The sequence below is a fragment of the Calliphora vicina genome, chromosome 1, assembly GCF_958450345.1.
Source record: "Calliphora vicina chromosome 1, idCalVici1.1, whole genome shotgun sequence".
Lineage (NCBI taxonomy): Eukaryota > Metazoa > Arthropoda > Insecta > Diptera > Calliphoridae > Calliphora > Calliphora vicina.
The window spans coordinates 150,582,275-150,605,880 of record NC_088780.1 but is presented as its reverse complement, the minus strand read 5'-3'; the positions used below and the strand labels follow the sequence as shown (position 1 = coordinate 150,605,880).

Here is a 23,606-nt window from a genome sequence, read left to right as displayed (position 1 = left end):
AAAGTATCCACTGTGATAGTGGCAAAATATTTGTGGTAAAAATGCAATATAAATCGAACAGAAAGTGTGCTAACATATAAAGTGTAATCAATAAAATAAATATTCGTTTAGGTCGAAACATTTTATCCCTTTTAAGAGAATGAAATGAAACAATTCAGAGACACTAGTGCTGGTTTATAAACGTCAAGTATACTTTTGCAAGTCTTGAGATTGTAGATTGGAAAGATTATTTATCCTCTTTTTCTGCCTTTCTCTTCTATAAACTCAAGACTTGCTCAAATAAAGTTGAAGTGTGTGAACCAACACTTACATATCTCAGTCATTAAGAAACCAAATTGTCTCAGTTACAATATCGTACTTATCTGATCCATAGAGATCTTAAACAAATAAAATAATCTTTTAAACAAGACTATTGTTTAAGCATAATAGATTTTAATGCTTTTGAATTCTCTTTTTACGAATAATAAATTTGCTGTTTTACTGTAAGGTGTAACAGCTTCGTTTTAACTTAATAATTTTATTAGCCTTGTTGTTTTTTCTATACAATAAACTTAAATAAATACATTGCAGCCACAAAATTTATATTTCTTTACTAGATTTTTAAAACCAATTTAGTATTAAAGCATTTGATAAATACACAGAATGAAATAACCCAAGCATACTACAGCATACAAAGACAGAACAATAAAAAAGCTGTTTACATCTTGGTTTAAACTGGTTACCTCAAAGGGAATAACATATATTTATCGCTAAAGTACTTTCCTTTCAGTTTATTTTTATTGTGTATGCTTAGATTATTTCGTGCAGTGTAGGAAAATACAGATGTTCTCTAGCAACAACCAGCAGTTATTATAAATACTCGTATAAAATAAAGATATTGTACTATTATTCACTCTAGTTTTTTAATGATACCCCAGACAATAATAATAATATTTGATACAAAATAAATATGATGACAATGACAATAAAACATAAATTTAAACTAGACTCAACAAAGAAAAATCCAATAAAGCTTTATAAATCCTATTAAAAATTTCAGGATCACCTGGTACACCTGGAGAAAAGGGCGATACAGGACCAGCTGGTCCACCAGGACCGCCAGGCGAAAAGGGACCCCGAGGCAAGAGAGGCAAAAGGGTGAGTTTATTTTTTTGATTTTATTTAATATTGTATAATTTTAAATACTCTTGTATATACCAGTTTAAAGCAAATAAAATCTCTCATTCCAAACTGTAAATATTTGTAAAAAAGTATGCATTGTGTAAGATTTAAAATAAAATTTGTAAATGTGTAAATGTGTAAATACTTACACTACTGGCTTGCTGATTGTCTGTCTTGTGTTTGCCGAAATAACAATTTTATGACAATTGTATTTCTTAAGCTGGAAATTTGATATGATACAAATTTAAAAAAATATTTTACTCCACTCCCTCTACTATTTAACCCAAATGCATGTTTAAATATGATTACTTTTCATATTTATTCTGCCTGTCTATCAGTATTGACTGTATGTATATTTAGTTTCTACTTATATGATAACTTCAAAACGTATATTTTCTGTATATAGTTTTATAAACTTTAGAAAATTTGTCAAACTGTAAAACTATTGTTTGTCTTCAACTCTAAATCGACAAGGAGTGACAGCAGCAACTGCTATAAAAGCAGTTTAACACTGTAGAGCTCTTAAAGATGTTGGAAACATTTAGCATTGTAAGTAATTAAATAGGGAATTAATAGAGTTAATTGTTAAAGGAAATCTGTAAAATATCTGCTACATACGATTTCAGTCAGACAATCCAGAGTGTTATAAATTTTACCACAAAATAACAAACTTTTGTTAATTCAAGCCAGATGATGTACAAAACAGGAAATTGTTATGTTTTCATGGATTAAAATGATTGCTGATTTGTCGATGATTCCTTAGTGTGGGAACAATCGAAAAAAGGGGAAATGAAAGGTACTTTTTGAATTTTCTACACTTATGAACCTAGAAATATTATATTAGGTACATAAAGCGAATCGTACCATATTTCTCCTGTTTATTATGATAAAACTCCAAAAAGGGAAAATATAATGTACTTTTTCTATTAAGGGCCCTTATTGATTTGTCTAAATTAGTGATTAAAATTAGGTACATTTTGTCCAGTATGTAATAACAAAGAGAAATAATGGTACCATTTTATACTTCTAGTGGTGCTTTTTGAATCCTCTTAAATAATAGACATATATCTGAACTATGAAACCTTTAGAAGAAACGTTTTTCTTCTAAATGTACTTTTATTTAAGTACCATTGTATGTATGAATCCAGAAAGGGTTAGTAAAAGGTACCTTTTCCTTGTTCTAATGGTACTTTTTGAATATTTTTAATCATCAAACATGAAAATATGGAAAAAAATCATTTCCGGGTGAAGCAAAAACTCAGACAGGCGAATTTTATGGTACTATTTTTTGCGGTACTACTTTTTGAAACAAAAATTTAAGCTCTAATCTTACTCTTCCTTTTAGTTTTTTGTAAATACATTTAATTATGCTCATATTTCCCTACTTATAATAATAATCCAGCGGGAAAAAGAAGCAGTAAATAGACCTTCCGAAAAGCCTTATTTTGCAGACACAGGGACACCCAGCCGCATTGATAAATCGCTTAAAATTTGCACAGCGTGTCATAGTGAGCGAAGGCCTTGCATGCTCGCTTATGTTACAGCGCTGATAGAAGGCATATTAGAAGGTCTTCCGTATACATAGGAGCCTAATCTGCTGAAGCATGCCTTAGGGAAAATATTCTGAATGACTTCAGCATAAAATCTAAAGAATGGACTTGAAAGTAATACGTGTGTTGGTTTAGAATATGTAAACAGGTCTTATAGAAGGCCTACAAAGTGAAGCCCTGACAATTTTTCCCGCTGAGAAACTACACAAATTTAAACTATAGTAACTTTTTCATACGTCTAATAACTTTCTAATATTCATGATGAACACTAAAGAAACATTAAATTAGAATATACAAAGGCTAATTTATTCTTCTGAGAGTAGGAACCTAAAATTAAACGCATAGCTTCCTTAGTGTGTTATGTATCCACAAAACGGAAGTGAAAGGTACTTTTCCTTAGCTGATGGTACTTTTTGAATCTTCTTAAACGATGCAAAGGGGAAATATATGCTACTTTAAAGGTACTTATAAGGTTCTGATGGAACTTTTAGTTTTAATTTACCATGAAACTATGCATGTACCAATTTTTCTGCTTATAATAAGAACCGATAAAATGAGAAATTATTGGTACCTTTTTGCGTTCTTCTGATGGTACTTTTTGAATCCTCCTAATGAATGAAAAAAGAAACATGAAATTTTTGGTATTTTTATAATATTTGGGTTGAAATCTTCTAGAAAAAATCAAAAAGTGGGACAAAATGTTATAAAATTAAAAACCTTTATTCATCGATGTGTTAAAAATCCACAAAGGGTATCCATATTATCTACGTACATGCTCGAAATATGAGTCACAAGTGGGCTAATTTTCTCTATTTTAAATAGCAACCGAACCAGGACTGTACCAGTTATATTGAGGTATCAATTATGTTTGTATGTTATTTGGGGTCTTCGGAAAGTTGATATCAATGTTCTTAATGAATTGACATAGAAAAATGAACCTATCTTACACAAAAAATGGGAACTAATTGTAAATTTTTTTTACTGATATTACAATACAATTTGATTCTTTTATATCAATGAATTTGAAGAAATTTTATTTATAAAATCTTTAATATTTTGTCATGTCTCAAGTGACATTTCCCTTACAACTTTTATGCAAATCTTAATAATGCTAATCCCTTTTTATTAAAATAACTAATTTAAAATGCAAAGTTTTTTTATAAAAACAAATTACTCTTCATAAAAAATTACTATGCGTTCAAGTAAATATAAAAGAAGTCGTTGTCTTAAATACATTTTAATTATTTAAATATTCCAATTAACTTTAACAAGACATATCACACTGTGTTTTGTCTATCATTTATTTAAGTAATAAAGTAATAAAGTTATCATTATCACTACTCGTACAAAACTTAATCTATCCAAATATATAATACAAACACTCACCCACTGTCTCGTTCACACTTTTCCAGGTACCTATTTACCCGTACTCCACTTAAAGTGTTAAAATTTAACAAAATATTTACATCTGTTTGTTTTCTCTCCAACTGGGTGCGTGCATTTCATATTGAAGGGTTTGTGTGAGAGAATTTTATTTATATAGTTTAAGGTATCCAAACATTTACTCCATAAGGTCTTTATTAACTAGCGCCATTTATTTGGGATTTCCACTGTGACACACCAGAATATTTGGAAACTTTTAGACATCAAGATTTACAAACAAACATTTACACATTTATGGTGTGAGCGATAGATAGTATAGACTTACTTAGACAAACATTAAATTTATATACACAACAAACCCTTTTACATATAATTTTAATTATATTGTAGATGATTTTATGATGTGGGTTGTGAGTTTCTCAAGTTTTAAAAGAGCTTTAAAAAAGTGTTTTCATAAATTATGAGCTGTCAATACTAGATTTATATTACATTTCTTTCACTTTAGGGGGACAAAAATAGTACCAAAATGGGTAAATACAAAAAAGAAATATTTTATTTAGACAAAAAAAATGTACTGACGTAATTAGTAATTTCTTTTAACTTGATTTTTCTTGAGAAAATTAACAATAATTCGAAATGTTAGAGTGTGACATCAATAAAATGACTTTAAAAATTATATATTGTTACGTTTTAACCTTTTCAAAACGCTGGTTTATTTCCTTTAAATAAACCGGATACTTTTGATTGCAAATAAAAGCCGTTTAGTAGTTTGAAAATGGTAACAACTCTTTATTTATCCAAATGTACAACAACAACAGAATTAAATAGTCACTCAATGTTTTTTTAAACACGTTTGTAAATTCGCAGAAATACAGACACAATTTATAATGTACACGAATTTACTTGAAAAACACAACACACTTTAAGGCACTCAGTTGATGTTTATTCGAAAAGCGTATCTGATAAACTGACTCACGACTGCAACCTCTACCACTATTTATAACACTGCCATCTGCACTCCAGATTGTTCTCTAAATGTCAAAATTCGAATATTCTACATCTTACTAATACATACGCCATCTGTGGTGTACTTTCTACAATGTTCTTTAACTGAATATTCGAATTCGAATACAGCGTTGCCAACTTACGATCAAATCAACTGAAAGCTTTTATTTAATAATGCCCACAGATATTTTGTAGTTTAGTTTGCTATTACAGCACTGTTATTTGAAAGAATTATGCTACTTTTAAATCAGCCCTTAAAATCGTTATATTTGAATTCAAGTACAATTTCGTAACAATATAAACTAACAGGGAAAGTACTTTTTAACTTGATTTTTCGTAAGCACTTATCAAAGATTATAACAGTTTGAGTCATAATTTTGAAACATAAATATTCGAAAAAATAGTCTTTAATTATTATCACTTAACAGAGATTCAGATAATTTGAAAATGGAATTTTAAAATGATATATAAACTAACAGCGTACTTTTTTAAACTTGGCTATGAATGGGTGGAAAAGGACTAGTTCGTGTTAACTGGTTGTAACATTTTTAATTTGATTTTTGTTTTCCAATAGAATGAATGAAGATTCGAACAGTTTTAATTTAACTATGAGTTACAAACATTCGACAAAATAGCCGCACGAAACTTTTGAAACATTTGTACAATATAAATTTATTCACAGTATTGGCTATTGTTAGCTATAACCTTTTACCATCATTCTGGCAACATATGGATTCCGAGCTAAAAGAACAGCACATCTTTTGAGGCCAAGAACGAATCAATATCAGATACCCTCTCCGAAAGTGAAGCGTATCCCAGAGAGAGCATTCGGCATCGATCGAAACAAACATTTTTTGATGGCCTGGACGATTTTTTGCCTTCCTTGTTCAAATCACCACTTCTGAATAGCACAAACCCGCACGTTGAAACCGAGAGAACACATTCACCATAAGCTTTGATGAGCAATTGGTGTGCTTCAGCGGAATTTTTTTTAAATTAAAGAAGCAAAGCAAAACTTGCCGCATATGACGCTTTGTTGACACAAAATTCGACATTTTCGAAGCAAAAAACTAAGTGAGAATAAATGACAGATATATAACCTTCAAACTGACATATACATAAGTTATTAAAAACAAAAACCGCGTTTAAAAAGATATACCAATATAAAACATTTGCATAACTCTGTTTGATATTCTGAATAAAATTGTTTTACTGAAATTCTTACTAAATGCGTTAATTACCTTTTTCAACACTTTTGAGGTTCCTTTGACATTCTATGGTTTCTTTCACTTGAAAAATTTTCAATCAAGTTTTTAATAATTCATCATTTGCGTCATTAAGAAAAGTTATTAAAAACGTTATTATACTTTATTCAATGGAAATGGAGCATTTTTACTATTAAACATATGAAAACAATTTTATTTTAATTAAATTCGTGCAATATACGTTTTCAGTGTTAAAGCTTTGCACACATTTTCAATAAGACTTCATACGAATATAATATTAAATATGTATTTATTGACATAATTCTCATAATCATAAATCATAATTTTACAGTGAAATTAGCCAAATAGTTTGAAAAATAATATTAAACATTTTACGATTTCGGTTATTTTCACATTAATTTTCATATAGGATAAAAAAATAATTACTTGAGATTAGAAACTCTATTATCAAGGTATAAATAGTCTTACGTTTTTCCCACTAATCAAGCCATCTAAGCTATGTATAAAACAATATTACTGTATCAATTACTTGGAAGTAGTTATAGAACTCAAACAAGATAAAGCTGGCAGTAGAGATTAAAGTTATAAAGTAATGTATTCGTTGATCTGAATATAAAGAAAAATATAAAATTCAACAAAGTAATACATATAACATTACACTGTAGCTAATATATATTATATTATAATAAAACGGAACCAATCATGATTACACTATACTTACATCCTAAATTACATGCTGTAACAACTCCTACAATGTGTTCGAACACATCAAACCTCCCAGCACCAACATTAAGATTAACAACAAAACTAATGCCATTATTATTATTATTAACAACATGTTCGCGCATCAGCACCATAAGTACTCAGACGTTGTGTAAGTGTTTATACGAGGAAAAAAAACACATCATCTTTAGGTGAAATTCACACATAAGAAAGACAACGATTCGAACGATGTGAAATCATTCATTCACTCGATTTCAACTCAAACAGTTGAATATTATGCCGTTCATGCATGTAACTTACAGCATGTGTTTGAGTGTTTCTATTGATTTGCTGTTTTTTTTTATTTATTTCCATTTGCGAAAAACGTCTGCAGATAGAAAGAAGAAAACTCTTTAGACAAACGACTTCAATTTAATGTCACACTCTCTAAACGTATGACAGCAACAACATCTCATGAACAACACAAACTTTCAAAGTACATTAAAAGAAAGATGTCTTTTCTTATGGATAAATAGATGAAGTAGAAGAAATTTCTTAAATAAATGATAAAAAAAAACATGGGAAAATAAATCGTTGCTCCAGCATTTTGCCACCTTTAACCATGTTGTAAACAAGCCCACACAAACACACACATTCATATGTACATTAGGTTGCACCTTATTTGGAAATTTACACAATTTTCTGACATCGATAACTCATTCAGCCCAATTATAAATACAAAATTCCCCGGGAATTTTTTTCCTTTTCTCATTTTTCCTATTCAAATTCAATGGGAAAAAACTCTCGGGGAACAAACTCCCGGGGAAATTTTTATTCATAATTGGGCAGATTATAACCTGATGTATGTATATCTCAAATCCAAAATTTTACATTTTCAAAATTCTCTTAAAACTTAAAAAAAAAATCGTTTTTGCACAGTAGAAACATATTTGTTGTAGCAACCGAATTTGTTGCTATCGAATGATTGAACACATAGAATGTCTGTTGATAAAGAGAATTTCAGTTAAATCAAGCTAAAATTTTGTAGCCACAATTGTAAAATTCGGTCACTAAGGTAGAACCATTCGATTGACAACATATGGATTCCTTGCCAAAAGAACTGCGCATCTTTTGAGGCCAAGAACCAATCAAGACAATTTCAGATACTTTGTTGTGAAGTCAAGCGCATCGACCGAAACAGATAGTAGTAGGACGGGGCAAGGTCTAAAACTATAAGGAGGGCGAGGCAAAACATCCCAACCACTTCTTTCTAATTTTAACAGATGTTGCAGCATGTGGTCTAGCGTTGCCATGATGTAATATTCATGCTTGGCCACATATTCTGGGCGTCCTTCAAACAAATCTGTTGCGATCGGTGCAGATTCCCTGTGGTGGTCGGGCCATATTTCAGCCGCTCATAATATAGGAGCCTTTTAGTTTCACCAAATACAGAGCATTACCTTAGCGCCATGGATATTTGGCTTTGGTGTCAATTCGGCTGGTTGGCCGGGCTTCACATATGATCTCTTACGCTTCGGGTTATCGTAATGGCAAGTAAATGATGCAAAAATGATTTGTATTTGTAGCGTTAAATCAGCATTTCGTACATGCAAAATCGTCTTTCAAGGTCTATGGGGTTCAATTCGTATAAAACCAATTTCCCTGCTTTTGTATGACTCCTTCTGCTCGCTAACGTTTTGATTTGCTGCAGGTACACGCTCCCTGTGATGGTCTGTCCAGATTTTAGTAGGTCATAATAGATAGGAACCTTTTAGTCCCACCAAATACAGAGAATTTCCATAGCGCGTTGGATATTTCGCTTTGGTGTCGATTCGGCTGGTTGACCGCGCTTCACATACGATATCTAACACTTCGGGTTATCATAATCGATCCATTTTTCATCGTAAGTAAAGATTCTGTGCAAAAATTATTTTCATTTATACCGTTCAAGCAGTATTTCAGACATACAAAATCGTCGTTCGTGGACTCTCAACTCTCTTCAATTCATATGGTACCCTATTTTCCTGCTTGGATGAATCCTAATGCAAACGTTTTGAGATTGCTGATTGACTAGCTCCCAATAATTTAGCAAGCTCTTCATGGAGTAATGCCTCCAGTTCTTGGTCTTCAAACTTTTTTGGCTGGTCTGGGCGATCTTTGTCTTCACCATTTCTGAACAGCTCAAACCATCTCTCACACGTTGAAATCGATGAACCACATTCACCATAATCTTCGGTGAGCTTCAGTGAGCCGTTTTCTCAAATTAAATAAGTAAATGGGCAACATCTAAAGGCCGCTTTACACGATCACATTCTGCGATACACATTTAGGACAGTATCATATTAAAGTGTGTTTTTTAATGCTTCAACATTAATTGCAATGTATAATGGTTTATTGAGAAACGAATGGCTCTCTTAGTTTTTGGAATGTTTTAAAAAAACATTCTACAATTTGTATTTGTTTGTGTTGCTGTACCAAAAGTCGTACTTAAAGACTTATCGTCTAATAGCAGCTTAAGGTACCTTTACACGGTCTTATTTTAAGACACACTTTCGGGACAGTTAAAATGTGTTGTTTACAGCTTTAACATAACAAGAGAGCAATAATACGGTTTCAAGCGTAACTAATTTTTGTTACCGTTCCACAAGTGTGTCGTAAATTGTGATCATGTAAAGGTATCTTAAGCTGCTATTAGACAATAAGACTTTGCGTACGACTTTTGAGACAGCAGCAGAAAAAATACAAATTGTAGAATGTTTTTATCCGAATTGCCAAAATTTTTACCAAATTTTAATCCGAAAATTTTGCAAACTAAGGACTACCCTTATTCACATGGATACATTTACACACTTTAATAAAAGCCAAATTTGATCAATACAATCAGCTTCCAGATAAACGTATATATATAAAAAAGGATATTTGCAGGGAGAAAACTCAGCAGAGGGGAAGAGAAAAGTTATTTTATATAAATAGGAAATTGTAATGGGAAATTACAACATGTTTTGTTGTTGGTATATTGACAATGTCATTGTTGTTACATTCTTGTTGTTATGGCTGTCATTGTCGTTGCTGTTATTGCTGTTGTTAACTTGGTTATATTGTTGCTTGATGTTGTGTTTAAATTGAAATGATGTTTTAGTTACTGCCACCTGATGCTTAAATTTCAAAATAAATAGATTTTTCGAATTATATTTGTTGTCCTTGTAACAATAATAAAATTAATGTTAGGTTTAAAACAAGCAGGGGAATTTTGTAATCACAATTTACTTAAATTTTTACAACTTACATTTCTGGCTATTTGCAAAATTTAAAATTATTTTGGAACAACTCATAAAGAAGTTAGGTTGAATATTTTTTAATGTCATTTCATTTAAACTTGCATGATCAAATAAGAATTTTTAAAAAAATACAAAGACTTCCCAAATAATTAGGATTCATATAAAAAGTGGTTAGAAAATGCATTCAATATTACTTAAAGCTACTATTAAAGAGTTACGGCCTACTTTTTTGTAATAATTTAAAGCTTTTTTAAATTTTAAATTTAACTGTAACAAATGTCTTCCTTAAGTTCACTGAACTTATGATCTTTACAATTTTAACATTTGAAAATATATGCTGGCATTTAAATCAAGACAAAAAAAAATAAATAAATAAAATATTAACAGCTACTGGCCTAAAGACATCACGTTTGTTGAATCTGTTGCAAGCTACAAAAATACAACTTTTCTGTTTTACATTTTTCTTCTGTTTTTTTTTTTGTTGAAAGTAACGCCTCCTACTTTCAACAATTGTGGCATAACTACATTTAAACATTTCAAATAATGTTAAAATGATACAAAATGAGAAAAAAATCTTGAATAACAATTTCTGAAAATTAAGTGTAAACTGCTTGGTTTTTGATTTTATTTGTTTTCAAATCAAGATTGACACACTTACATTTTAATGAATAATTTACGCAAATGTGGAATTGTATTTTGATTCAGACTTGCTAATATATAATTTAGGTGCTTCACTTACACTTTTGACTGGTTTGGGTATTAAGTTATCAGCAGAATGGGGAAGTAGAGACCAACACTGGTTACCCAACAACCTACCTACAAGGCTTTTAACAGCCAGATGTTAATGAGAGTCGTTATTTGACTCTTTACAAAAAGAATTTTACTAGTGAGATTATTCACTAGTAAAATTAACAAGTGACTAACAAAAATATCATAAAATTGGATTAAAAACCCAAATTTTAATTTGACTTTAGGACAACATGGGCTAATGAAATCCAAAAAAAAAACTATAGATAGTGGCTGAGATATAAGAAAAAGAACCTCGTATTTGTTGTGCCAACAAAGCGCCATATGCGGGAAGTTTTGCTTTACTTCTTTAATTTGAAAACAAGTAAGAAAGTAGGGTCGGTCAAGCCCGACCATTTAATACCCTACACTAAGTAAAAGAGAAAAAACATTTTGCTTTTGAAATTTCAATAATTTATATTTTTGAGTGATTTTCGGAAGTGGGCCTTATATGGGAGCTATGACCAATTATGGACCGATCATCATGAAATTAGGACGTGTGATTTATGTCTATATGAAAGTTAACTATGTTGAATTTTGCGTGTATACCAACATTTCTAAGCGATTTATGCACGTTAAAGTGATTTTCGGAAGCGGGTCTATATGGGAGCTATGACTAATTATGGACCGATCGTAACAAAATTTGGTGACATGAATTTTGTATATATAAAACTTATTTGGAGCGTAATATGTGGAGATACATATATAAATTAAAAATGTATGACCGATAAAGTCCAATTTCGGAAGGACATTTGTTTGGGGGCTAGGTGAAATAATGGACCGATTTCAGCCAGTTTCAATAGGCTTGGTCCTTGGTCCCGAAATATGTACCAAATTTTATCGACACATCTTCTAAATTGTACTCTGCGCACAAGGTTTACACCAGCCAGCCAGCCGACCAGCCAGACGGACGGACATCGTTTAATGGACTCATAAAGTGATTCTAAGTCGATCGGTATACTTTAAGGTGGGTGTTAGACTGCACAACGCATTATACCCCACTATGGTGGTGTAGGGTATAAAAAGCGCTTCTGAAGCACACCGATTGCTCACCAAAGCTTACGGTGAATGTGTTCCATCGGTTTAAACATGCGAGAGATGGATTGTGAGGATCAGAAATGGCGATTTTGACACGGAAGAGAAAGATCGCCCAGGCCAGCCCAAAAAGTTTGAAGACCAAGAATTGGAGGCATTACTCCATGAAAATGGTTGTCAAACTCAACAAGAGCTTACAAAATCATTGGGAGCTGCTCAATCAGCAATTTCATAATGTTTGTGAGCAGTAGGATTCCTCCAAAAGCAGGGAAATTATATGTCAAACGAATTGAAGCCGAACCATGAAAGACGATTGAGCATGTCCAAAATGATGATTAAACGCTATAAAAGAAAATCATGTTTGCACCGAATAATTACTTGCAATGAAAAATGGATCCACTACAATAATCCGAAGCGCGAGATATAGTATGTGCCCGTCAAACCACCCGAATCGACACCAAAGCCAAATATCCAAGCCGCTAATGAAATTCTCTGTATTTGGTGGGAGCTAAAGGGTCCTAACTATTATGAACTGCTGAAATGTGACAAAACCATCAAAAGGAACTTGTACCGAACGCAACTGATTCGTTTGAAGCGAGCATTGGCCGAAAAATGCCCATAATATGCGGCCAGACATGAAACCGTAATATTCCAAAAAGTATTTAGGGAAGTTTTTCCTCACCCGCTTTATAGTCCAGACCGTGCCCCGTCCAACTACTATTGGTTTCGATCCATGCAGAACGATCTCTCTGGAATACGCTTCACTTTGGAACAGAGTATACGAAAATGGCTTGATTCGTTATACATTTTATATACAACTAGCTGTCCCGGCAAACGTTGTTCTGCCATAGCACACACAAAGGTTGAAGACACTCACTATAATAGTACTCCAGATATGCAATAAATTTTTATTTCGTATGGGAGGTGCCACGCCCATTGTACCTATATAGGTCAATTGTGAATCTAAACCATCCAGGGACACACTCAAACACACACAAAAAAATTCATTGAAATCGGCCCAGCCGTTAAGGAGGAGTTCAGTTACTAACACACGTACAGAAGAATTATATATATAAAGATTGGTCGATTCACAAGGTCTCCTATCATGTCACGACTCGGCGGCTAGGCTTAACCGACTCTTAGGCATTCGGCGCAGGTTTCTGCTGGTTTGTTACGAGCCATTTTGAACTATTAGGACATTGTGACAATATGACACAATATGAGACCTTGTGAATCGACCAAATATAAACCAGATGACGAATAACAATTTCAAATTAGGGTCAAATTAATATGCATGTAGATATTGGCAATTACTACCTTCAAATCTGCTGGGTTGTTTTACTCAGTTGCTCATAATAAAGGGTTTTCTTAAATAAGTAGCTTTTTGTCTGCCAGAAATTTAAATTCTTTTCTCTTTATCTCCACTTCTTACTAAAGTATTAGTCTACAAATAGCTTTACATCTATCTATCCCATTTTTAAGTATTTAAGAATTTCATACGTACTTAGTAACTATATGTAAAATTTTATAGCACTTGTAATGCATATTTTAGTGTGTATAGAACTGAATTATTTATGAGATTTAAATTATTGTTTTTATGTGAAATTTGTGATTTCTTAAGAAAGAAATAAAATAGAGAGTGTTTATTTTATATATTTTATGTTTAATATTTAAAAGGAATTATAAAACAAGTGACAATAAAAAGTCTATAATTCCTTAACATAAAAAAACTCTTAAGAGCAAATGAATACGGAAAAAATCTTTTAAACAAAATGATTGAATAATTTCACTACTGATCCCAAACTACGAAAATGAGCTGTGCTTGTTCCTTATTCAAATTCTTCACAGTATTGAGCTTATAATCCTTAGCTCGTTATGTATTTCTAGCATTTTTATTGTTGCTTGATACATGCTACCATTGCCACTACCCCAAAATGCTGCTACAGCATCTAACGTACTCTGTAGCTGTACAACCATATCCTGACATCACGTTTTTGTATTAGAATCATAATTCTTTTAAATCAAGTCAATACCGCACACATTACAACATAGACAAAAGCGTACACTAGAGTGTGAGAAAGTTAACGAAAAAAAAACACAAATCTGAGCCTTATTGTATGAAAAATAATATAAAGCGTTGATTGCTTTTTTCCCGCCATCCTCTAGCGCTATGCTGTGCAGTATAAAATAATACTCGGTTTGCTGGGTTTTCGTAATATATAACATTTTATTTCTATAGAAAACGAAATAAATAAATTCTATATAAGAAGTTTAAAAAATGATTTGATGGAATTTTATTTTATTTCAGTTTTTTTTTGGTTTTTTTGATTTGCAAACATTTCTCACCGAAAATCCTTATAGCAAGACAAGTGCATATTATTGGATTTATAAAGTCGAAAAATAAAAAAATAAAATAACAACAATAATATCAACGTAAAATTAGCGGGGTAAACTGAAAAGTTATTTAAATAAGTTTGTAAAATAAATCAGGTCAAAGTTAAGATCTAATTTCCAACTTGTTTCAACTCCAAGAGTTGAAGATCGGTCTTATAAAGGAGACTGATTCAGATATGTTTAATATGATTTGTTACATTGTTTTAAATATCCTTAACAGGATGTAAAGTAAGAACAAACATTAGGAGAATATGTTAGAAGAAACTCAATTGCTTTTTCGTCATTTAGAGAAGATCATTTGAGATCTCTCACCGGGGTGTTCCAATAAAATGTTGAATTCTATAACTTTTCGAAACGACCTTAAAAAGTTAGTCGCCCAATAAATCCTGGGTGATGCTGTCGGTTTCCATCAATGAAGTGAACATCATTTGAGATCTCACACTGAGGTGATCTAAAGGAACTTGTTCGAAACGATCTCAAAGAGATCATCGCTTAATAAATCCAACAGGATCATGGCGGGGATTTTTCACAATATTCGGTGACCTACATGTTGTATAGTGGATAATATTTATTCTGAATATTAAAGCAGGGGAAATTGTTTTAAATGTCCTCAAACGGATGTAGTGTACGAATGTACGTTAGGAAAATATGCTAGAAGAAAACCAATTGAATTTTCCACAATATGTTGATCATGTGGGATCTCAAAATGAGGTGATCTAAAGAGGATCACAGAGAGATCGTAACCCAATAAATACTAGGTGAGGCTGTCGGTCAAAAGAATCATGGCGATTCTGCACATGTTGTGAAGGTAGATCGGTAATGTTAATTTCATTACATCTTTTCTGCAGTTTAGTAATTATTTTCTTTAATAACCACTGCCCCCACCACTGTATTCTTCTAATAAAGCGAAAGGACTTTTAAGCCCAACCTCCTACCATGCAAGTAATGGGAAAACTCATGGTGGTCGTGGCGTTGGAAAAGTTCTAGTAAGTTGGGGGGGAACAATCAAGTAAAAATGAAAAATACATTTTTCGATATGAAAAATACTGACATGTGTGAAAAGTTATTGAGGAAACACGCCAAAAATATAAAACATGCGAAAGATAAAGGGAAAGGGAAGAATATCAGCATACAAAAAGTAAGGAGTAAGAGAGTGTTACTACTTAAATACCATAAACATACTTGTGGTATGAAATGTTAAGAAAAATTTAGGTGTATGTGACTACAGAAAGAAAGGATGGCTCGATGGATGGATATCCTGGCTGTGGTGTTTGTTGACGATGATGAAAGTATGAATGAATAAAAAGTGTATTAGGAAAAACGTGATGAAGGCTTATAGCAATACAAGCAAACCCTTAAAAAGTAAAATTAAAAAAAAATATGCCATTAGATGGCTGGCTGTAGATGAACAAGTTGTGTGTGTGAGTTATGCTATATTTGAAGTATTACAAGTGTAACTTGACATACAATAATAAGCGCCAAGTCCCCCAGTAAAGTAGTTGTACATCGTAAGTACTAGTAGTGAAAGATTTATAAGAAAAGCACAAGAAAGTTCTTTTGAATACAACTACTCCTCATCTTTATCAACATGCTGAAGCAGCCAACCACCAACCATATCACTCTCTAGTGCTGTTGCGGCATTATCATCAGCTTCTTCAGCATGGCAGTGTACAGCAGCCAGCACAAGTACTTTTCGTCATTTCGTTATGCATTTTTCATAACATGAACATTTTCGCAAAGCTGTTTATAATATATGTATGTGTGTCAAACATGACATTTTTCTTTTTCGCCAAATAGACATAGAAAAAATTGTCGTAAATACTTACATGTAAGTTTAGGAAAAAAAAATAAATAAAAGTAAAAAGACGTGTTGTGTTGAATTATGAAAACGTAACGAGCAACAACATGCTTGTCGTAAACTATAGAAAAAACATTTATTTTGAAATATAAATTCTGTAAGAAGCAGGGAAGGGAAAACTATTATAGATATTATTGCTTTCTAATAACATACCATTACACAATCATTAATTGCTATATCTGAAACTGACTTACCCCCATTTACTCAATATCTGGTTATAGTTTTTAGTAACGATAAACCTCCAATTAACATTTTTTTTTTGTATGAGAACTGTCAGTTTATTGTTACGATCAAAAAATAACCAGAGATTGACAAAATGGGGTTTATTGTAATATATAGCAGCCAGAAATTGTAGAATCGATATAAGGTAATGCAGAGAGTAGGAAGGCTGGGAAATATATAATGAAACTGCTATTGAACTTGTTACAAAGTACAGTAAAAACGCAAACATGTGAATATATAAATTATTGCATTTTGTAAAGTTTCTGTTACTTATTACCTTATATATAATAATAATGAAAAAGCTACACACAAAGATAAAATTTAGTTAGAAGTTTTTTAACAATATTATAGTCACAGTAACTATTTATATGATTGTGGTAACCATAATATGGTTAATTTTCGATTCACATGATTGTATCAACCATATACTATATGGTTACACTAAACAAGTATATGTTTGTGACAACCATATCCATAAGCCGAGAGCAACATAATATGGTAGGTCCTTCATCATATAAATGGTTGTCACAAACATATACTTGCTTACTGTAACCATATACATATATGGTTGATACAATCATGTGAATAGTAAATTATCCATATTATGGTCACCACAATCATAGTTACTGTTACCATAATATTGTTAAAAAACTTGTAACAATATTGATTCAACATTTTTTACCATTTAACGTTTTAAACACTTATTATTTAATATGAATTTATGTTATTATGCACGCGCATTAAACAAAACATAATTTTAAATATTTCTGGTTCCATCAACTCTTTTTTGGAAACTAAAATCAATGTCAGTTACCCTGTTTTAGAAAAAAACTTGTTTTTCAATTTATTTTGATATTTTACGAATAAAGGCAACTTTAGAATTCATTTGTGAAAAAAACATTAACTATTTGATTCAGCACGTTAATTTACCCGTTTTAAGCCGTTTTTTTTCTCTCTTTTTAGTTCCAAATTTGGAAGTGCTTGTGAACCGAATTTGTTCTATTAACTAGTTTTTTCATACGGCCACAGAATTTCTTACAATTTTTTTATCCCATGTTTTTCGCCCATGTTCACTAAACAACAGGGATAGTTTTATACTGGGTTTATTTATTTTCAATATTAACCTCAATTATGGTTATTTTTTTCTGCTGAATCTCAATCACGGGTCCTTTTCTACTCAATTCTACTTTTCAATTTTGTGAAATTATATACAGAATCATAAACCTTAATCATGGACAATTTTATAAAGAATCTTATACCTGAATAATTTTTCATTTTATATAGAATCAAATCGTGGGTCTTTTCACAGCGAATGTTAACCATAAATTGTGGCTCATTTCATATAGGATCTTAAATAGCAATTATGGGTCTTTACGTAGTGAATGTTTAAACTCAAACCTGGCATTGTTTACACTGAATATTCAACAAGAAATGTGGAGTCTTTTATAACCAATCTTAAACCTGAATCGTAGAACTTTTTATACTGAATATTATACCACAACATTCAATTTTATATAATGAATGCTAAATCTTATTAGTCGCTCATTTTATGCCGAATATTTTACATGATATTTTTACACTGAACAAAACCTCAAGATCCGATCATTTAATACTGATTTTCATCATAGAATTTTATACGAAACCTTAATAGTTTTGATCTTTTTATACTGAATCTCAATAATCGGTCTTTTATACGAAATCTCAATAATCGAATTTTTTATAGTGATCCTTAATGGCCGTTATTTTTATACGTAACCTCAAGAGTTGATATTTTCATAATGAATCTCAACATCAGTATACGATACTGAACCTCAATAGTCGGTCTTTTATACGTAATTTCAAGAGTCGATATTTTCACACTGAACCTCAATAGATCGTTCCTTTTATACGTAACCTCAAGAACCGATCATTTTGTACTGAACCTCAATAGTGGATATTTTTACATGGAACATCAGTAGACGATATTTTTATACTGAGTTTAATAAAAATAGTTTATCTTTTTATACTGAATCTCAATAGTCAGTCTTTTATACGTAATTTCAAGAGTCGATAATTTCGCACAGAACCTCAATAATCGTTCCTTTGATACGTAACCTCAAGAGTCGATCATTTTGTATGGAATCTCAAAAGTCGATATTTTTACATGGAACGTCAACCTCAATCGTCGATATTTTACATGCAACATCAATAGACGATCTTTTTATGCTGAACCTCAATAGTCGTTCCTTTTATATATAACCTCATATGTCGATATTTTCATACTGAACCTCAGTAGTCGATATTTTTACATGGAACCTCAATAGTTGATCTTTTTATGGTCAGTCTTTTATACGTAACCTAAATATTCACAGATTTCCATTATTTTCACTCTACGCTCTTTAGTTTCCGAATTAAAAGCAATTTTAGATACTTTGGAATATTCGTTATAAAAGCCTAATTTTGGTAGGAAATATGAGTGATCACAGATTTCCATTATTTTCGCTCCAGTCCCTTTAGTTTAAGAATTATAAGAAATTTTAGATATTTTGGAATTTTCTTCATGAAAATCGAATTTTGATGGGAAATATGAGTGATCACAGATTTCCATTATTTTCGCTCAAGGCCCTACGAATAATAATTAACTTTAGATATTTAAAAAAAAAAAATTTTGTTGGGAAAAATGAGTGATCACAGATTTTCATTATTTTTGCCCTGGGCCCATGAGATATTTTGGAATTTTAATAGTCAATCTATTTAATTCCTTTTTGAGTGTTCATATCCGTAACATTTTAAATTTTGTATATTATATGGCCAACATTAGCTTTACCTCAAGATCAGGCGCGGATCCAGAGGGGGTTAAATAGGAAGTCCCCCCCCCAAAACCGAAATGTTTTCATATAAAAAGAAGAAAAATGTAGAACAAATTTTGATTTGTTTTGTTTGCTCTCAATCATCAAGTATTTATTCAACTTTCTAACTACCCTAGAAACATTGACAAACCTGGTCCTCCATTGAAATTATCATATAAGTTTAATTCGTATAATTTTAGTTTGATATTTTTTTGTACACTTGTCCTTTTTCTTTGTTATGATAAGATGAAAAACAAAGCGATTTTAAAAAGTTTTAGGTGTATTAAAGCTCAAATATATTTTGATACTGACAACTGTGTTGTCATCTGATTGGCAAAATAAATAATTAAGCAAAACGAGTGTTGCCCTTTTATTGCTTACTTTATTATTGACAATGTTTCAATCAATTCAATTCAAAAATATTAACAAATACTTAAAACTAATAATATTTTGTAATATATTGGAAACCACTTGAAACAAACTTAGACTCCTCAAGTGCTATCTATAACCTTAAAATAAATGATTTCAACCTGTCCTGTAAGGACATAAATATAAATATCATAATTTTGTAATACGAAACAGGGATTGGTTCTTCCTGTCTGATTTACATATAAATACTTGTACATAAGCGCATTGAAAGAGAAATAACCACCCAAGAGTCATTGAGGAAAAATCCTTTTTCTATCATCAAACAACTAACACAATAAAACAGGCTAAAAAAGAAAAACGAAAACAACAGCTGTTTTCAACAAATACTTCTACAAAAGACAATAACTAGGACTGTGCTGGGCTAATGTGTGTCTGTGTGAGAGAACTAATACATAAAAAGAACAAAACAATAGCTTACAAGCAACTACTTTACAACAACTGCTAGATTTTCTATATATATGTTTTTTTTTTTGTTATCCTGCAAATGATGGCAATTGATGATGATGTCGATGCCATTACACTGTGATTGTGATTGTGACTGCGACTACTTACGACTACTAATACGAATACAATCGATGTTAGGACTGCTGTTGCGCTGCTGCTTTTGCTTCCTGTAATGCGGCAGCTTAATATGAAAACTGAGATTTTCAAGCTGAAAATTGTTTATAACTCAAGTGCCAATAAAAATGTTAAGTGGCTTTGAAGACAGAAAAAAAAAACAACAACAACAAAATATAAACGACGACATTTCTATAATCTCTCTTCCCCCCGCACACAACGCACTTACCCTACCATTAAAGAACAGAAAATATGAAAAAATAAAAAATAAAAAAAAATAGAGATCATAGGATTTCTTTTGCTTTCCAAGATTTTCAACACTTGAAGGCAAGACACAATAATATGTAATATCTATGTAATATGTATGAACTTGCCGATAAATAAGAAAATGAATAATAAAAGAAATGTGTTATAAAAATATAAATGAAAGATACATCCAGATATATAAGGAGTGAAATCGAAAAAATCTTAAAATACATAAATGTTAATAAAAAATAAGCCACTAAACCTACAGTTTTTTTTTTATTTGATTGAAATTATTATTACAATTTACAAAAAATATTATTTTTATTGTTCTAAGCAATAGTGATAAATTTATGGAACTTTTCCGGAAAACCTTCCATTAAGGTTTTTATAGAGCTTTCTGTCACAAAATTACCCCAATTTTTAACGACTTCATATAAATCGCAATTTTAAAGGGCCCTAAAGAGCTAGGAAGCTAATTTTTTATATTTGGATTGCTTAAGAATGTAGCTTTCATCGAAAAATGTCCCAAAATTACCCCCGTTTTTAACGACTTCATATAAATCTCAATTTTGGAGGCCCCTAAAGAACTAGGAAGCCAAATTATTTTATATTCGCAGTCCATCTCCTTTTAAAATCTACCACACTTTTGGACACTTTTTGTGTGCTCTTCAAGTCTCTTTTAACAAGAGCCCAATATCTCTCCACTGGCCTTAGCTCCAGGCAGTTTGGAGGATTTCCATCTCTGGTTACTATGTAAATTTCGGTATTTAGATTTCTTACAAAATGTTTGGCTTCTCTTGCAGAAACTGCATATTGTTTGCCATACCAAGAACTTTTTGGAAAAATTTTCTGCTTTGGGTCCTAAATTTTTCTACAATATTTCCTCGAGCATCAGCAACTTAAAAATATTGAACCGTAAGCTGCGAAAAATTGTCCATACCTACGTTTCGTCATCCATTAAGGAGCAGGTATATTTTTTTTTATAAAATTTGACTTGAATTTCCGTGATCTGTCTTTGGCCTCTAAATTTTTAGCAGAGTTCCTGAACTTTTTGAGCCTTGTATGTTTTTAAACCAGCATTGGCTCTAACTTTTCGTACCAAATAATCCGAGTACTGAGCTAATCGGACTGCTTTCCTACCGGATGTTTTGGGAGTTCTTTTGAAAATGCTTTCTATTTATTGGCTTTAGAAATATCATGTGGACCATTACTTCTACCTGAACCAGGCTTTCTATATCAACGGACAAGTTCACCCGATACTGTTCACCGATACAGTGTGACGTCAGACCTTTGATTGTTTTGCCAACTTTTTGTAGGACCAAGTTGGGTTTTATTGAAAATATTTTAATCAGATTAACAAGCAATGAACATAATTTTAATCAGATTAGCAACAAATGAACATAATTGACATTAAACATATTATATGACAAACTTTTCAAATTTAACTTGATCAAAAAAAAAAAAAATCAAATAATACTTTAATAGTTTCAAGGAATAATGTGTGTCAAGGTTTTTTCTATCTCACTCCTTAGATGTACTACATATGGATATAATAACTGCACTAAGTTAGTAGTATTAGTATTATTTATTTATTTATTTCTGTTGTTGTGTTGTTCACTTTATACTTGTTTCATGTTTTTAAGATGACAGTAAATGACAAATAAAAGTGTCAGCTTGACAACAGCAATAATAACAATAATTTACAACAATATTATCAGCAATGAAAACTACTTGTAACAGCAGCAATAATAAATTGTCAAAATCAAATAATAGAAGATAATAAAGCTGAAGAAAAACTAATAAAATAAATACAACGGAAATACAAGTTTGGGAAAATTAGAAAAACTCCCACAGCTATTGAAATTTACTAATCTATCTTAGTTTAATGCTTTTTAAATCCTAAAGACTTTTAAGCTGATGTAAAGAATGTGTATATTTTTCACTTTTCAAGACAACAGCTTAAAGTCACTGCAATGTTGTTTCACATGTTTTCACAATATCTTAAATATTTCTTTAATGGGGGAGAGAGAGACCTTTTCTTTAATTGGGGGTGCTGTTTTAATATGACTATAAATTACATACTAAAACTTTTTCTTGAGTCTAATTGTTCTATAGATTCTTAATTATAATTTCTGCTTTAAAGTGTTAAAAGAAATAAATCAATTAAAATTTTCTTAAAACCTTCGGGTTAAACATATGGATTCAGCGATCAATTCAATGCAAAAATGCTCCTCAATAGTCGATCTAAATTTAAAAAGATCGCCTATTGAGGTTCAATAGTTGATATTTTTATACGGAAAATAAATTATCTTTATTTATATACCCTTCACCATGAGTGGCAAGGGTATATACATATAAGTTTATCATTCCGTTTGTAATTTATACATTTTTCAATTGAAATCAACTTTCCTTAGCACAGAAATTACTTACATACATGATTCATATATCAAAATATCTGCGAAAGACCCGGTTCGGTATATAGCGGAGAAAATCGGTCCACAATGTGTCAAAATCGGGAAAAAAAAATTTAAACAAAATTTTTCACTAATAAATAAAGTTTACCGTAATTTTTTTTAAACTTAAAAAATGATTTTTTTTAAATTTTAATCACCTAAAAATATTTAACATTTTGATTTTAAATTATAATTTTCTGAATATAGTTCTTTTATTTGTCTTAATTGAACTTCAAAAGTCGATCTTTTTATATTGAACCTCAATATTCAATCTTTTAATACTGATATTTTTAAACTTAGCCTCAGTTAAGGTTCTTTTTAAACTAAACCTCAATATGTAGTAGAACTTTTTACGGATCCTTAATTTTAGATTTTTTATAATGAACCTCATTTTTTGTCTATAAGGAATATTAGACCCTAATTTTGTAAATCACGTCACCAATTTGATATTTATGTGGAAAGCAAAAACAAAATTTCAAAAATTTTAAAAAT

General features: G+C 31.1%; 1 protein-coding gene across 7 annotated transcripts in view; it reads left to right on the top strand.

The window, feature by feature from the left end:
- The window catches only part of LOC135964079 (collagen alpha chain CG42342), a 307,763-nt gene that overhangs the window by 232,215 nt on the left and 51,942 nt on the right, over positions 1-23,606 (top strand). For all 7 annotated transcript variants that reach the window (XM_065516144.1, XM_065516143.1, XM_065516147.1 and 4 more), the window contains exon 7: positions 1,040-1,137. In XM_065516144.1, coding sequence (XP_065372216.1) covers positions 1,040-1,137 — 98 coding nt within the window. The remainder of the gene's footprint in view (positions 1-1,039; positions 1,138-23,606) is intronic.